Here is a 17,489-nt window from a genome sequence, read left to right as displayed (position 1 = left end):
ATTTTCAACTACATATAGAAAAATGAACTCAGGGCTGACAGTTAAGAAGTGCATGGGAGTACGTTGAAGCCCCGGCATGAAGAACTGCAGGAGCAGGTGGGTTGCAAAGTTAACTGTTCTGGGGCTTCATTTCTGCTGGGATCCTAGAGTGTCCGTTAACGACGGGACTGCAGGCCGATCTCGAAGTGTTCCCATATAAAGGACGTCGGCTGGCAGCATCCCCTTCGAGACGAGGAATGAAATCCTCAGGGACGCAGCCAGCCGTGGGGTCTCCCCACGGCGGACCCTGTCCTCCTTCCACCCCACGGGGCACTGCAGCCGGGCGAGGCTGGAGGGGCAGACGGCGGAGGGGCTGTGCAGAGCGGGGTCCGGCTGCTGAGCAGGTCTGACCGGGGAGGCACTCCGCCAAGGACTCCGCAGGTCCCGGGGGCGGCCCCCTGGTGGCTGACGCCGTCTGGGGGCGTTCCTGGGAGCTGGGGGCCGCCGAGGTTAGACCCGAAGTCCCGGGAGGAGCCGGCCGGCGGCCACGTGACCGACCGCGGCGGGGCCGACGGCCCAGAAATAGCAGCGGCGGCGGTCCCGCCCGCGGGCTGCCGCGAGCGAAAGGCGGGGACTGGAGGACGCAGGCTGGGCGCGGGCGCGGCGCGGCCCCGGCCCCGGAGGATGCTGAGCCCCTGCCCGGTCCGGCCCCGAGCACATGATGGCGATACGGGAGCTCAAAGTGTGTCTTCTCGGGGTGAGTCCTGCGCCGCCCTCCGCCGGGGACACCCACGTCCGTGCGCCCCCCCCCCTTCCCCCGGCCCCTGCGCCCCCAGTCCACTGCGCCCTCTTTTCCCAGACCGGCGGGGGTCGGGTCCGAGCCTGCCCCGGAGCTTCGCGCTCGTTCACCGCGGCCGGCCCGTCGCCCGGGAGCCGCTGGGGCCCCGCCGCGCTCGGGCCGGGCCGGGCCGCGCCGCGCCGCGGGACCCTCCGCTGGGACACGCAGAGCGGCCGCCGCTCCTCGCCGCCGCCGCGGTCCCTCCGGCCTCCGAGGGCTTTCTCCTTCGCCTTTGATAATTTCCTTCCGGCGGAAACTTTAAGTTACTCAGCCAAGGCTCCAGATCCTTTTTGCGTCTCGGGAGCAATTGGTTTATTCACTTTTTGGGGGGAGCGGGAGGGGGAGGGGGAGGGCAGGGGGGGGGGTAGGTGGGAGAGAAAGCCCAGCCAGACGCGAGAAAATGCGAGGGGATGCCCCGGCTGGAAGGTGAAGAGAAAAGTGCTGGAGAGCACTGCGCCCGAAAACTTCTGTGCAGGATGAGAAAGTTCTCCCCTATCACCGCTTCCCCTCCCCGAGTGGGTCTTTCTGAGGAGTCTGAGGAAATGTGGAAGAAGCCAGAAACAAAGACAGAAATACCCAAGCCCTTTGCTCTGGGCAGACCTGCCGGGTGACACAGGGCAGGCCCTGGAAGACCCGCGGCAGAGAGCTCAGATGATAGTCAGGGTCATTTCCTTTCGGGGGTGCCCACACCAAATTCCAGAATTTCTTCTTTTGAAAGAGATGGTTTTAAGCCGTGTTTTCAGCAGCCTTCGGCATTGATGCCTGGGGTACTGCCCCTGGCAAGGCTGGTCTCCCAAGAAAACCGTTTCCTACAAAAAGAACAGCAGAGGGGTAGACCCGTCGTTATTTAGAAGAAAGGCTCACTGGTCTGTCGAGATGGGAGACGGATGTCCTGGATGTACGGGAAGCCTATACTGAGGAAATGGTCCCAGGTTAGGACTGAATTGGACCAGACCAGCCAGGTGTCTAGGCCCCATCTAGGCTTCTTTGGCACTTCTGGCTGGACAACGTTCTCGACTGTCTTCCATCACTGTCATTCACACCAGATTGTCCGGTTCGCCTAGAATTCCAGGGGACCTGGCAAAGGCCCTCCCTTCTCTGTCACCCTGGGCACAGACTACCCAGTGTTCCTGCCCTCCTGCCTTGCTCAGCCCCAGCTGGGATCTGGAAAAGGATCCTGCCCCGGTCTTCCTCCGCTGACCTTTATTTGTGTTGCAGTGTGGGTTTTACCCTCTGCGGGGCTCTCCAACATGGTTTCGACATAAATTCCGGGAATCTCGTGTTTTCCTTGCGAGGGGTCATTCCAGCCTCATGTGTCCCAAGGAATCAAGAGCAACTTTGATGTGTATTGTGTGTGCCAGGATGGGCCTCGGGAGTAAATGAAGTAGGAGATGTTTTGGCTGCCCCCAAGTCCCCCCACCCCACGCTTTCTCCTTTGTCATCTGCTTAGGAGGCACAAGTGCTACTCATCAATAGGAATTATTTTCACTGTTCAGGGATGAGTCTCTGTATCCTTCTACAAGGAAATGGATCACTGGCCGTGCAATTCTGGGCAAGTACTTCAGTCGCCTCATCTATAAAATGGACGTCATAACATCTTCCCTTTTAAGGCAGAGGACTATACCAGATGATCTGCTAAGATACAGGGTACCATGTCCTGCTAACCTGTGATTCCAGGGTGACAATTAGTAAGCCTGGTGTATGAGAGAGCTGGAGGAAGTCCCTTTACTTCTTTTCTTTTATCTCTGCGAATGAAACATATCCTTTTAGTGGGCTTCCTGGAGACCGTGCCTCACCCTGGTTCTTTGCAGTGGCTCTGTTGGTAGTTTGGCTTGCGAGGACACAGCCCTGCCAGAGCAGAGCAAGAAGGTTTTTCTGGGCGGATGGAAGCTTTGAAGCATCATTCCTGTAACACCATGTCAGCGGCCTTCTTTTATTTATTTATTTATATTTTTACATTTATTTGTTTTTGAGAGAGAGAGACAGAGCACAAGTGGGGGAGGGGCAGAGAGAGAGGGAGACCAGAATCGGAAGCAGCCTCCAGGCTGTCAGCACAGAGCCCGATGCGGGGCTCGAACCCACGAGAACTGTGAGATCATGACCTGAGCCCAAGTTGGACCCTTAACCAACTAAGCCACCCAGGCACCCCAGCGGCCTTCTTTTTTGTGAGAGTGGCTCTAGGTTTTAGTCTTGTTTAGGTCAGAGGGCCAGTGACCTTATCCCCCACACTGAGTGAAATTTGTTAGGTCCTGTGGTTTGCCTGGGCCTGTCCTGGGTAAGATGTGTGTGATAGGCTGTATTCTTAGCTGCTCATTCCTATAGGGGGGTTCTCTGGGTGAGATAGCATTTGGGTGAGTTCAAAGCCATTTTAACCACCTTGGGTTCACTCTCTTAATTTGAGAGAGAACCTTGCAGGTCGGTGACTAAAAGAAGCAATCAAGAACAAGGCCAAAAGTCCTCAAAATTTTAGCAGGAGCCTTGGGCTCTTTTGGGTTCTCTTTGTCAGGAAGTCTCTTTTCTAGAGGCAGTCTTACACATGGCTAGCACTCAGCTTCCTGTTTTTCAGCCACGACATCTTCCTGAAGTCTCAGTCGGACTGAGACCTTAGAAGCCATGCCCTCTGTCATGTCACTTTCTTTTGTGCCCCCTTGAGAAGGTGATGGAGAATGCAGAGCTCCTAACTGAAGTCTGGCTGTCTCATTGGGGAGGCTGAGGGGCTAGTCTTTTTGTGCCCGGCCATCGGCCTTGAGTGTTCCGTGGCTATTCGAGGATGCACTTCCCATTTAAGGCACAAAGTGTGGGCAGTGCAGACTTTTATCCCTCTTAGCTGTGGTCTGCAGCCTCTGCGGGGTCGGAGGTTCCCAGCGGGAGGGTCATTCGCGACAGGTGGAATAAGCCAGATGACAGGTCTTCTCCGCCTGTACCTGTGCCTTTCACGACCATGCAGTTCAGCATGTCTGTCTTGCTTCTTTTGGTCAGTGCTCCCAGATGGAGTCAACAGCAGTCTGGGGAGCATTCCCTGAATGCTTTGTGCATTCAAACCAAGGACTCAAGAGCATTGGGTTTATTTAGGCTACCTGTTATAAATTCTTGGCTCTCGTTGCTGTCATGGGTGGCTTTTCTCGTGTTTATCCTAAGCCTTTGTGAATGCCCTTTCCTGGGATAAACCAGCTAGCCACGCAGGATGGTGTGCTTGCCAGGGGCACACGGTGAAAAGGGGTCCTTATTAGACACCCAGGACCCGTGGGTCCCGTTCTTGTCAATAAAGTGCCAGTCATCCCACTTTGTAATCTGAATTAGTATTATGAAACATGTAGCTTGAAAACAATGCCCTTAAAAAGAGCGAAGTATGTTAAAAAAAAAAAAAAACTAACAAAAACAATATCGAGGCAGCAGCTGTTCCAACCCCAAAGGTGGAAAGCTTCCCAGTGTGCATTTTTAACAGACATCACCACGTGGCAGAAAGCAAGGGGAGGGGGAGAGAGAGGGAGAGAAGGGAGAAGAGGAGGAGGAGGAGGGGGCGGAGAGGATCTTCCTTTTCTTCTATTATTTCCTCTGGGTGTGTATGCTTAAAAACTGCTTCCGGATGGAATCCCAAAGAGATTTATATTTGGGCTTTGGTTGTCTTGACGACAGTTTAGAGATTTCTGCCACTTCCTCAACAGCTTGAGTGGCATGGTTAAAACACAGCTGAGGGTGTCCCTGCCTCTGGTAAGGAGCTTGGTGCTCATCTTTCTGCTAGGATCCGGGTGATGGTTCATCACAGAGCAAACACCTGGGATTGGTGTGGCATCTGGGCAGCAGAGACCTCAGCTGTGTGCAGGGCCTTCCCGTGAGGGGACTGTGTGATCCCCAGAGGCTCTAGGACCCAAGGGTGGGACAGATAAGCAGATCAGTCAGAGCTATGGACCCTCAAATGGGCTACTTTGAGTGATAGTGAGCACTCCATCACCGAAAGCATTCATAAGACTAGGTGCATCTGGTTGGGTCATCGTGGAAGGATGGAATGCATAGGACGGGGAGGATTGGGCCAGGCACTCATCCGAATTCCTTTCAAGAGATTCTAACATAGGTCATTTTCATTTTTTCCCAGAAACCCCATTTCTTGGGGTGTGGGGGGGTTGGTGGGGGAGGATGTAGAGAGGCTAGAAATCTAATCTGTTTCTTACCAAACCTGATTCCTGTATTAAATTGAACCCTTTGTGGAAAGCGTGGTACTGGGTTGAAAATAAATATGAATGACATAGTGGGATGTCTTCTGGGAGCGCCCGAACTATGATAACACCGAGCACCCGCCAGGGTCGATGGACTCCGCCAGGGTCTGATGGACTCCGCCAGGGTCTCTTTGTTCCTTTTTTCTTCAGGGTCAACAATGGCTACATCTCTCTCTCAGCCTTCTGAGCTCAGTGCTCCCTGGGTTATGCGTCAGAGTCACTTGCAGGCACTTTCAAACTTCTTGTGGTCCCTCCCCATCCCTTGTGAGGCATGTGGCCCCCACCCTTTCCCCTGGCCCGGTGTCACTGTTCTCATGAATGTGTCTGTCGTATCCCTCGGGACTGCTCCAAGGCCATTGCCATTGGAAAATATAAAACTTTACTTTCTAAGATGCTAGGGCACAAAAAGATTTTGAGCTCGTGAGTTACAAAAGGTCTTCACATTTAGTTGTGTCCAACAAGTTAGATTACTTTTAGGGCTTGCCTGTCTCTGCAGATACTACACTTTGGTTTATCTTTATTTTTACAATTTCCAATACGTGCTTGAAAATGGAATAGGCATTCATCTGTTCAACCGCTCACCATCTATCTAGTGATTCTTTCATGCCAGGAGCTGCTGTGGGTGGCTGCAGGTAGGTAGGACAGCCATGAGCCTTGTCTTTGAAGCCCTCTACCTTTCCTGGGATGTGAGCACAAAAGCAGTGACCTAAATGACATCACTTGTACTCCTGTGACGGCACTTACCACAGAGCCAAGCGCAGCAGAAGGAATAGAGTAAGATTATGATACATACTGACCGCCATCCATCTTATTAGACGTGAGGACAGGTGAGGGGTAGAAAGTTTTTGCACCACGTCTGTTTTGACTGCCTGCTGGGCTAACTCTGCTGGAGACAGAAGACAGGGAAGACGGGGTTCTGGTCCCTGCTGGTGATGGAGAGGTTCCTGGTCGGGCAGGGAAGACAGGCACGTGCACAGGAACTAACATTCGTGGCCATGGCGATGAGTGGGATCCTGTCACATGGTACAGCGGGAGACAAGGAAGTTAAATTGAATACAGGGGGGCTGGGAAAGGAGGAATCTGGGAAGGTATCTCCAAGAAGGAAGGATTTGAAGAGTGCCTCAAAGAACACCCAGGGCTTTGACAAGAATGGAAAGTGGGTGTGGACTTCAGGCCTTGGGGAGAGCAGGTGGGACTCTGGTTCTCATGGTATTTTCTGGAGGGCTGAGGTGACTGGAAGGTGAGGGAGGCAGGGAGCACAGCCCTTCCACTCCTGGGCTGACCACCGTCCTGCTGACCCCACTACCTCCCTAGAATGGGGTCTTTTATTTTTAACTCCCTCTTTCCCTTCTTTTATTTTGAAACGTCTCAAACTCAAAACATTTGACAGAGCAGAGCAACGAATGCCTGTAAGTCTCTCCCCTAGATTCAGTGGAATAACATCTTGCCAATCTCTTGCTTTTTATTTCTTTCTCTCTCTAATGTATTTTTTCCCTGAACCCTCTGAAAGTAAATTGCAGACATTATGACACTTGACTCCTATATAATTATGTATCTTTTAGAAGAAAGGACGTTCTCCTTCACAACTGTAATGCCCAGAACTGAACACAGATATAATGGTATCGTGTATGTAGTTCATACTCAGAGTTTCCAGTTGTCCCCAAATGACCTTGATAGCTGTTTAAGAAATCCACAGAGACCATGTACTACATTTGCTTATCATGTCCCTCATCTAAAACAGTTCCCCTCCGGGGCGCCTGGGTGGCGCAGTCGGTTAAGGTCCGACTTCAGCCAAGTCACGATCTCGCGGTCTGGGAGTTCGAGCCCCGTGTCAGGCTCTGGGCTGATGGCTCAGAGCCTGGAGCCTGTTTCTGATTCTGTGTCTCCCTCTCTCTCTGCCCCTCCCCCGTTCATGCTCTGTCTCTCTCTGTCCCAAAAATAAATAAACGTTGATAAAACAGTTCCCCTCCTTTTTTCTGCCACGAATCCAGGCCACTTGTCTTGTAGAAAGTCCCAAGGTCTCAATTTTTCTAGTTGCCACCTCGTTGCTTCTTCTGGGTTGTGCATGTTGGTGAGCAGACAACATACTTGATGTTGAACGGTCTTATATGTGCTCGTGTATATTACAGTTTTCTTTCCCACTTACCTTTATGGCACTCATTCAACAAATTATCTCTTAGCTCCTACAAGTGCCAGGCAGTGGTATGTCTGAGACAAAGGGCTTTGACCTTATGGAGCTTACGTTTTAGCAGAAAGGTGGGAAAACAGATTCTCTGGCTGGTTAGAAGGCGGTAAGTGTTATATGGAACAGCAGATATGGCCCGGAGTTGGGGGAGGGGCACAGGAGCTCCAGGAGGGGAGGAGCAGGTCGGTAGGGTGGTGGTGAGGATGCTCTGTCTCTGTCAGAGACCACATGGGGCTTCTGCTTTACCTGGGGTTTGACTTCGGTTTTGTGACTTGAGTCGCATGGTGTGACCCCTGAGCTGCTGAGAGTTGACTAGGTCCTGAGGAACCAGAGTTGTCTTTCTTTTTTTTTTTTTTTTAATTTTTTTTTTCAACGTTTTTTATTTATTTTTGGGACAGAGAGAAACAGAGCATGAACGGGGGAGGGGCAGAGAGAGAGGGAGACACAGCATCGGAAACAGGCTCCAGGCTCCGAGCCATCAGCCCAGAGCCCGACGCGGGGCTCGAACTCACGGACCGCGAGATCGTGACCTGGCTGAAGTCGGACGCTTAACCGACTGCGCCACCCAGGCGCCCCCAGAGTTGTCTTTCTTGATGTCTAACTCTTTGTCAGCTGAAATAAGGAAAAGAAAAGAGGGACTGAACATCGGGGTCACTGGATGGGTTTCTCACTGTGGAATCTTCTGTTTCGACGAATCTTTTTCTGATCTATTTCCTTGCTTCGAATACCTCAGACCTGCTCTGACTTCTCTGGAGGTCATGAACCTTCTGCTCGCTCAGGATTTAACCCAGAAGGTAGCCTAGGCTGCTTTCAGTTCCCTGGGAGGCTCCTGGAAGAGCTGGATTACCGGAATTTGAATGAGCCCTGTTGGAGAGCCAACAGAATATAGGGGAAATCGGTTCCCTCCTATTTTCTCTGCTTTGCAAAGGGTAGCAGAGAGCTGGATCCCTTTTTATCAACAGTATTTGCTTTTCTAGAAGAAAAAGATACCTGCACTATCCAGTATCACTTCCTTTCTTCTCTCGTGGAGTCAGTATTCTAACTGGGATCTGCAGATAGAATGCCTAGTCCTAAAAGGTGCCTCTATCAAAGATTCCCCTGAAACGAAGGGAGAGAGAGGGAGAGCTGGTTCAGGGACAGAGAAAGAAAGACAAGAGTAGGGAAGGTGGGGGGAGATGGGCGGGGGAGAGAGACACCCATGCACACACCTGTGCATGAAGAGTATCACTTAGAACTTGCCCACTTGCCCTCTGATGGCAAAGGGCAAGTTTTGTTTTTTGTTTTTTTTCTGGTCAGACTATCAGCCAGGGTATTTAGATTTATGGCAAGCTTAATTAAGAAAGTCTTTTTGGGGGGTGCCTGGATACCTCAGTCTGTTGAGCATCTGGTTCTTGATTTCAGCTCAGGTCATGATCCCAGAGTCCTGGGATCAAGCCCTGCATTGGGCTCCATGCTGAGCATGGAGGCTGCCTGAGATTCTTTCCTCCTTTTCCCCCCTCTCTTTCCTGCTCGTGCTCTCTCTCTGTCTCTAATAATGATTTTTAAAAAGTCTTTTTTTTTAAGAAAAAAAAAAGCATAGCATCAATCCTACATATTTCATGGCCTTACCTCTCATTTCAGAAGTGAAAAATTTTCTAACCTTTTCCATAATAATCTTCTGAAGAGCTGTTTTCTTCATTATAAAGTAACACATGCTCATCTTTTTTTTTTAATTTTTTTTTAATGTTTATTTATTTTTGAGACAGAGACAGAGCATGAACGGGGGAGGGGCAGAGAGAGAGGGAGACACAGAATCGGAAACAGGCTCCAGGCTCTGAGCTGTCAGCACAGAGCCCGACGCGGGGCTTGAACTCACGGACTGCGAGATCATGACCTGAGCCGAAGTCAGACGCTTAACCGACTGAGCCACCCAGGCGCCCCAACACATGCTCATCTTAATTAAATTTTGAATCTAACTATGAGGTGGGACAATGATTGATTAGTGAAGTGATAAATGTTCATTTGTGATCACAAAGATGAGGGATCCAGGATGACGCCTTGAGCCTCATTTCTTTATAATGACATATCATTGTACAAACTTGCCACAGTCTTGTTTCCTGTCGTTAGCTGGAAATCCTGTGGGTATGAGGAAATCGTCCTACCTCCTTCACCTCCTGTTCCCCATCTTGCAACTCCTGTTCTTTCCTTGTCTCTGGTGTTATGTTCAGATGACCACTTGTAATTTTATGGTCGACCATCAAGCTCACTGTCCTGCTCTGTGTTTTTTCCGTTGTCTCTGTTCTTTCCTGCCCTGCAGGATCATTTTCTCCCATCGTCTTAATTTGTTTTCTTATTCTCCCCACTTCTCATCGATGAATCATCAGACTGTTCTTCTTGAAAGAGGCATCTAGGGCTTAGCTCACAGAGGGAATGTTTCTAGCCTGCTCTTCACTTGCTCCCCCACTGCTGAGTGGGGAGTGTATGCTGAGCTGATCCCGGTGACCTTCCCTTCTGCCAGGATAGACCAGAAAACCCGGCCAGCTTTACCCTTTGGAGAGTAATGCTGGCAAACAGGGATCTGTATAAAGTAAATGCGAGAAGTAAGATGATTCATTTTCAGAAATACCAAATAAAAGCTGTGCTGTCTAGTTAACAGTAGGTTTAAAACCTATTGGAAATAGGTATGACTCCCCCCACCTCCGCCCAGTGGAGTCCCAAACCCTTAGACCCTTCACTTCCTGGTTCTTCTTCCCTTCTCCATTCCGTGGGCTTGTTTTTCATGTGCTCCGCAGTGAGCATGCCCCAAAGAACTGAAGTCTGTGGCACTTCAAGGAATGTACAGTTGTTCCCATCAGACTACTTTTTGCCTTACATGGGCATAGGCGACTTCCGGGTAAGGCTGTAATGTCTGTAGTACTCAGCCAATGAGGAATCAGGGGAGGGGCTTGCACACTAGGAGGTAAATTGCCTGCTGTAACTGCCCCGAGTGTGCCTGTCCATCAGACATCCGCTCTTCCAAGAATGTTGATTAAAGCCTCCCTTCACTGTGCTCTGAGTCTCCACGACCCTCCTTTGTTTGGGGCAGTGGGTTTATTTTTCATAGTAAATGAGGGTTTAACTGAGAGCCGTGTGCCTTGAGAGATAAATGGAGCTTGCTGCATGGCTGGGAGGCTGTAGGCGCATAGAACAGTTTCCCAGAGAGGAAGGGACGATGTCCTTGAGGTTTACGCTCCAGCAATGTACTTGGTGTGATAGGGCGCACATGGGAAACAACCCCAGGCGACCCTGCGGGATGTCACATGATGCTTCGTTGCCTGATGTTTCCAAGGAAGGGCCAAGGAGTTTGGGAGAGGCCAGGGAGGGCATGTGGGTGCCCGCTGCTGAGCCACGTTGGCCCAACGCAGAGGAGGGAAGTGTTGGGAAGTGAGTGGGAGAGGCGATGCTTACCATACACATCCACGGACAGGAAAAGGTTCTAAAGAGACTCATTTGTCAAGTGGTTATCCCCGTGGGGCAGGGACTAATTTGCACTTATAAATAACTTCTTTCTCTTCATTGGTTTATTTAATGAGCACGCATTGCTCGTGTAATTAATTTAAAACCTATAAAAACTTCTTGCAGGGCCAAGGAGATGTTTGACGGGTAGAGATCCGTTTGGTTGTTACTGGAAATAACTGACAAATTGGTAATAAAACCGGAAAGTAATGTGGGTCAGACTGTGAGAGGTCGTTGAAACGTGAAGGTTGTGCCTGTAAGCTGTGGCATGCCAGCTCTGTCATCAACAGGACAGACACTCGAGTGGCTTCTCAGGTCACGCTGTGCTCTTATCTGTGCGGGTCATTATATAGCCTCGTGGTGACCACTTCAGTCGCAACAACTCTGCCTTCCCCACCGTTCCCGAATCTAGGGTTTCTCAAGATGGGGTTTCGGAAAGTAGCGGGTCTGTCATTCTGTCCCATGGGGTCTGTAGTTTTCTGTGCCCGTTCATTTCAATGCTGTTCTTTAAAAAAAAAATAGATAAAAGTACATCATGGATCTTCAGGGTGATCACCGTGTGGCAAAACTGTGTCACAGCTTCGGTGCCCGTAAAAGCTGGCTAATGAGATAAGAAGGGAGGCAGAGTACAGAGATAACAAATCAGACCCACGGTCCTGACCTTGTGGAGCAGACATCCAGCAGGAGTAAATTTATTTACTGCTTGTAAATACCTAGTACGGCAGATGGTGATAGGTGCTATGGAGAGAAGGCAGGTGGGCGCACTGGGAGGGCTGGTTAGGGGGTGGTTAAGTAGGGGCTTGAGGAAGGCCCTTGAGTAAAGACACAGAGGCAGTATTCCTGAGCTGGCAGAGGGGACCCCAGGGCTGGGGTGGGAGGGGCACGCCTGGTGAGTTTGTGTGCCGGCGGGTGGCCCAGTGGGGCGAGAGCACAGTGATCACTGGGAAGGAAGCAGGAGGCGGTTTGGGGCCTGAGCCCATGGCGTCTGGTGGGCAGGTTGGGAACTGTGGCATTTCCTGGGCCTCTGGTGGGCAGGGGGTGCTGTTGAAGGTCTTGGGCAGAGCAGTAGCCAAGGTCTGACCTCCCTTTTATGTGGATGGTCGCAGCTGCTGCGTGGAGGGTGGTCCGCAGGCAGGGAACTGGCAGAAGACCAGGTCGTGGTGATTTCTACCAGGGCGCGGCAGCCTCAGCGGTGCACGGGGTCCTGCGTGGGCTGTTTGAAGGTAGAAGCGAACCCTTTGCTGACAGATTATGTGTGGAGTAGGAGAGAATTACACCATCACATGGTGACAGCACGCTGACCTCAGGGTGCTCCCCAGCCCTGAGCTGTTTCCGTTAAACAGAGCAGCATTATCCATCACAGGAGATGGATACTCATCTGAATGTTGTTGGCTTTGGAGTTTAATTTGTATTTAATTAATATGTTTACCTTTATTTTGTGGTTTCAGAATAGCATAAGCAGTTTGTGTGTACGTTTATTATTTGTATGTATTTACTCCGTCGTTAATGTTTACCTTAGGATCCATGGGATTGCTTTTCCCCTTAAAAAAGCCTATGGAGTCTTCAAAGGGCCTGAGAAAAACTACTCTGACCGCTGAGGTTGGCTGGGGGCTAATGGAAGCTGTTGTCCTTCATGAAGTATGTTGGCAGGACTGTGGAAAAGGAGGCTGTATTTCCAGGAATCAGGGTCCCTGGGCATGCCTGTTGCGACGTGGAGGTGTGTGTATTGAGCTGTGCCCAGTGCTGGCCTAGGGTGCTATTCCTAGGGGAGTAAGGCCTCAACTGTCTTGCTCCTTTTTTTGATGTGACGCAGGCCACGGACAGCCTTGATAATCCTAGACCTTCCCAGGGATACCTGGATTCTGTTGAAGCCTCAGAGGGTATGTGGCTAAATAAAGCAAAGAATGCATTAGGCTTTTTAAAGAACGTTCTTCTCATAAAAGCATTATTTATATAGGCATGGGAGTCATGAACTCAGTCATTTAAAGATCTTCAAAAAAAAACAAAAATAGGGGTGCCTGGGTGGCTCAGTCGGTTAAGCGACCGGCCTCGGCTGGGGTCATGATCTCACGGTTCGTGGGTTCGAGTCCTGCACCGGGCTCTGTGCTGTCAGCTCAGAGCCTGGAGCCTGCTTCCGATTCTGTGTCTCCCTCTCTCTGCACCTCCCCTGCCTGTGCTCTGTCTCTCTCCGACTCTCAAAAACTAAATGAATGTTAATAAAAAAATTCAAAATAAGATAAAATAAAATAAAGACCTTCCAGAATAATTCGGTTTAAAAGGAACTAGTAATAAATACAGTCTATACGTTTTCAGAAGAAAGATACTTATTTAAAAAGATGAATTGTATTATTTGTAGATTGCCACCTCATGACTTAATCTTAGTAATGTAACCTAATGTACAATAAAAATAGACATATTTTTAAAATATGGTTGCTACAAAAAATAAAAAATAAAATAAAATATGGTTGCTAACCTTTTGATTGTATGATTTACTGATTTGAGTATGTTGCTGCTGTTAATGTGTATTGCGTTATTGGACATTTCACTTCCGTCAGCCCTGCACTTGTGGCTTGTGAATCACCACTGTTGTGTCACAGCTAACCACATGTGCACATCCTCGTCCTCGCTTTTGAGCAGGGTAGCTACACTCTGCCTGCGTCTTCGTACGTGCTTGGCTTCCTCCTTACAGGCACGAAAAGAATTTATAATTGCCCCTGCTCCAATCCCTGCAGGGTCAGTAATAGTTGAGCAAGATTGGTACACAGTCCTGGAGCTGAAACCAAAACACAATCCATTCATCCCCAATCAAGAAAGCACTTCAGAATGCCTTCGATTAAGAAGGATGTTGCTATACGGTTGAGCCTGAGTCTGGTGTATGAGTATCTCTGTAATCCCAACAGCTGCCACGTACTGAGTGTAACTCATGTGCCACACACCATCTGAGTGTCTCAGTTATCCGTTCCCGTATAACAAACTACCCCACACTTTGTAGCTTAAAAGAACAGTGCATTATTTTTTCACAGTTCTGTGGTTTGATTGGGGTCAGAGGGCAGCCCTTGCCTGGGGTTTCCTTGCTGTTTCAGTCGGATGCTGGCCGGGGCTGGAGCCATCTGCAGGCTGGGTCAGTCACGTGTCTGGTGCCTGGGCTGGGATGGCTGGACTAGCTGGGGCTACCCAAATGTCTCCTTCCATGTGGCCTCTCCATGCAGTTACCTTGGGCTTCTTCATAACCTAGAGTCTCAGGTAGGCAGCCTGAGGGCTGGCTGTCTCCAGAGGGAGTGTTCCATGAGCTTTGGGCAGAAGCTTCTTGTGACCTAGCCTCACCGATCCCAGAATGTCATTTCTGCCATATGTAATTGATGGAGCAAGTCACTAAGGCCCGCCTAGAAGCAAAGGGAGGAGATTTGCACGCTACCTCTTAATGGGAGTAATGGCAAGAATCTGTGGCCATCTTTAGTCTCCCCCACTGAGTAAGTACTCTATATACATTATGGTACTTTGGGACTTGTAAGGGTGAGTTGTATTATTATCCCCACCTTGCTGATGAGGAGACGAAAGCTCAGGGATTAGTAACATGAACAAACACTCTCTGCTAATAAGTGAGGCTCCATGGATTAGAACTAGCTTTGTGTGACCCCAGAACTCGGTGCGTTTAACTACTTTGCTGTGCCACAAACCTTAGTTGTTATTAGTCACAAATTACTTCTTTACAGCAGAGCACCACTGGTTCGATAGAATGGAATTATTAGAAAATACAAGGTGTTTTGGGGGCGCCTGGGTGGCCCAGTCTGTTAAGCCACCGACTCTTGATCTCAGCTCAGGTCATGATCTCATGACTCGTGGGACTGAGCCCTGTGTCCAGTTCTGTCCTGACAGTGTGGAGCCTGCTTGGATTCTCTGTTTCTCCCTCTCTCTCTCTCTGCCCCTTCTCCACTTGTGCATGCTCTCTCTCTTCTCTCTCAGAATAAATAAACTTCAGAAAATATTTTTTAAAAGTATTGTGTTTAAACACTAATAATAATTGAACCAGGTTTGAAGTACTTCCGTGGAAGAAAAGGAGGCAGACCGCCATGTCAAGGTCCTGGCCAGGTGTTTGGGAGGACTGATTCTCACTTCCGGGAATGTATTAACACGAAAAGGCCAAGTGCGGTGTCAGGATCTTGATGACGGCAGGGAGGTCCTAATGCGTCCCCAGCAGCTCTAACGCACAGCGACATCGACAGCACAGCAACAGCACCTGGTGTGGTTGTAGTGTGCGGTCTGTGAATGCAGTATGCCTCCTGTCCCTGATTTGCAGGTGTGAGAGACTGAGGCGTAGGGTGTTGAATGCTCAGGGTCCAGAGGCTGGCTGTGTGTGGGGAGTGGCCCTGAGCCCAGGCTTTCTGACCTTTTCTGCGTTTCCCAGCTCACCTGTCCAGGAAGCAGCGTTTTACTTTGCTCCTTTTATTCCTTTAACTCTCCCTTTGGATGCATAGTAAGCGCTCTGTCAGGAATGTCAGTTTGCAGAGATCAGTCGATCAGGAAGGCCAACCTGCTAGATTGGTGGGGCCTGTTAGATGTTAGAAGTTTCTAGGTCTGCCAGTACAACTGTCATCACAGCTGTGCCGGCCTCCTGCCAGGCGGCACTGCTGAGCGTGCATAAGCCTCTGGGTAGGCAGACGGGAGTACCTTTCCTGGCTTTGCCACTTAACTAACTCGATGATGGTAGCAAATCACGTAACTTCCGGGGCTCAGTTTCCTCCGTTGGAAAATGCTGACGCCTTGCATACGTAACCCTTCTGACAGGGAATCAATCCCGCCTGGCATATCAGATTCAGAAAATTCTTTTACCTCTTCCACAGTGAACCATTTGACATCCTGATAACCTCAAGGCTTAGGGGAGTTTAAATGGTTTCCGTGAGAGGATTCCAATTTGGAAGTTTTCTTTAATCTTCTCTGTTATGCGATCTGCAAGGCATAAGTGCTAAGTAATGGCTTTTGACTTAGTATATGATATTGTAGAAAAATATTGCATTATTTTTACTAACTTGATGAAGTTTATAATATACTCTTTAAATTTTTATATCAAGGTATAATATTCATACAAAAAAGGTGCACAGATCTTCCATGTGGTGAACGAATGGATTCTCACAAATTGAATAGACCCATGCAGACAGGCAGATCCAGAAACAGAGTGTGGGCCAGTCCTCCAGAAGCCCACCCTGTTCCTCCTTCCTGACATTAGCTGTCAAAGAGACAGGAAAGAAGAAAAGAAAAAAGAAAAGAAAAAAAGAAAGAAAGAAAACTAACCTGTTCGCCTGACTTCTAATACCATGATGTTATAGTTGGCTCGAGAACGATGTGGAGGTTAGGGGTGCCGACCCCCTGCAGTCAAAAATCTGTGCTTAATTTTTGACTCCCTCGAGAGTGAATTACTAATAGCCCACTGTTGACCAAAAACCTTACCAAGAACATAGTCGATGAACACGTTCTGTGTGTATTATATACTGAATTGTTACAATAATAGTACTAAAGTTTCTCTAGCTTTAGACAAAAGAAAATGTTATTAAGAAACTTATAAAGAGAGAAAATGCATTTACAGTACTGTAGTGTATTTACTGAAGAGAATCTGTGTGTGAATGGACCTGCACAGTTCAAACCTGTGTTGTTCAAAGGTCAACTGTATTTTTGCTTGTTTTTATCATAACATACTAACCGAAGGATCTGCATTATTTTAAAGTAATTATCTTAAAGTGGTATTTAATAAAACTTCCTATGCTCCTAGGACAGGGGTCTCCCAGTTGGTGGGCAGGGGCTGCCATCGGGTCACAGGGCTGCAGGGACTCGGAGGCTGGCCTTGGCAGGTGGGGCTGGGCAGGCTGCAGCCACCTGTGCCCATTTGTCCAATGCTAGACAACTAATATCATCTTCTGTGTTTGTTGGGATATGAAAGAGGTTGGAAGCCTATTTTAAAAAGTTTTTAATGTTTATTCATTTTTGAGGGAGAGAGTGAGCGAGGATGAGGCAGAGAGGGAGACACAGAATCCGAAGCAGGCTCCAGACTCTGAGCTGTCAGCACAGAGCGCGACTCGAGGCTCGAACTCACGAACTGTGAGATGATGACCTGGGCCGAAGTCAGACGCTTAACGGATTGAGCCACCCAGGAGCCCCCACGGAGGCCCATTTTAATCAATTAATTAAATAGGAAGCATTGTTAGTTGTAGATAAATAAGGTGCTCAAGGGTGTTTGAAAGCAGTTCTGGCAAATTTTCAAAATATCGTTCCTGTTTTTAATGAAGAAAACCTTCCTATGAAGAAAACTTTTTAAAGACCCTTCTTCGTTCAAGTTCTTTTTAATGACTAACCTTAATACATACTTGTAAAGAATAAAAATGGTACAGAAAGATACAAAAGGAAAAGTGAAAAGACTACATTTCTCCGGAAATGCCTTATGTTTCTTATGTAGTTCTCTAGATATGGTCTATGCATATGCAAATGTTATTTTCCTGCCTTTTTCACCTAGAGCTAAACGTTGACCATCTTTTCTGTCCGTATGTATTGATCTACCTCATTTTTTTTTTTTTTCAACGTTTATTTATTTTTGGGACAGAGAGAGACAGAGCATGAACGGGGGAGGGGCAGAGAGAGAGGGAGACACAGAATCGGAAACAGGCTCCAGGCTCTGAGCCATCAGCCCAGAGCCCGACGCGGGGCTCGAACTCACGGAGTGCGAGATCGTGACCTGAGCTGAAGTCGGACGCTTAACCGACTGTGCCACCCAGGCGCCCCTGATCTACCTCATTTATTTTAAGAGTTACAT

At 49.0% G+C, this 17,489-nt stretch overlaps 1 protein-coding gene across 2 annotated transcripts in view; it reads left to right on the top strand.

The window, feature by feature from the left end:
• The first annotated feature begins 457 nt into the window (after positions 1–457).
• Positions 458–17,489, top strand: part of RAB31 (RAB31, member RAS oncogene family) — a 135,078-nt gene continuing 118,046 nt past the window's right edge. Inside the window, exon 1 of one of the 2 annotated variants that reach the window (XM_043558282.1) lies at positions 458–736. In XM_043558282.1, coding sequence (XP_043414217.1) covers positions 698–736 — 39 coding nt within the window. In that variant the 5' untranslated portion in view covers positions 458–697. The remainder of the gene's footprint in view (positions 737–17,489) is intronic. The other variant, XM_043558281.1, reaches the window with a different exon arrangement.

Source organism: Prionailurus bengalensis, chromosome D3 (genome assembly GCF_016509475.1).
Source record: "Prionailurus bengalensis isolate Pbe53 chromosome D3, Fcat_Pben_1.1_paternal_pri, whole genome shotgun sequence".
NCBI classification, from domain to species: Eukaryota; Metazoa; Chordata; class Mammalia; order Carnivora; family Felidae; genus Prionailurus; species Prionailurus bengalensis.
The sequence above is the reverse complement of the archived record's forward strand: the minus strand, read 5'-3'. Positions and strand labels throughout refer to the sequence as shown.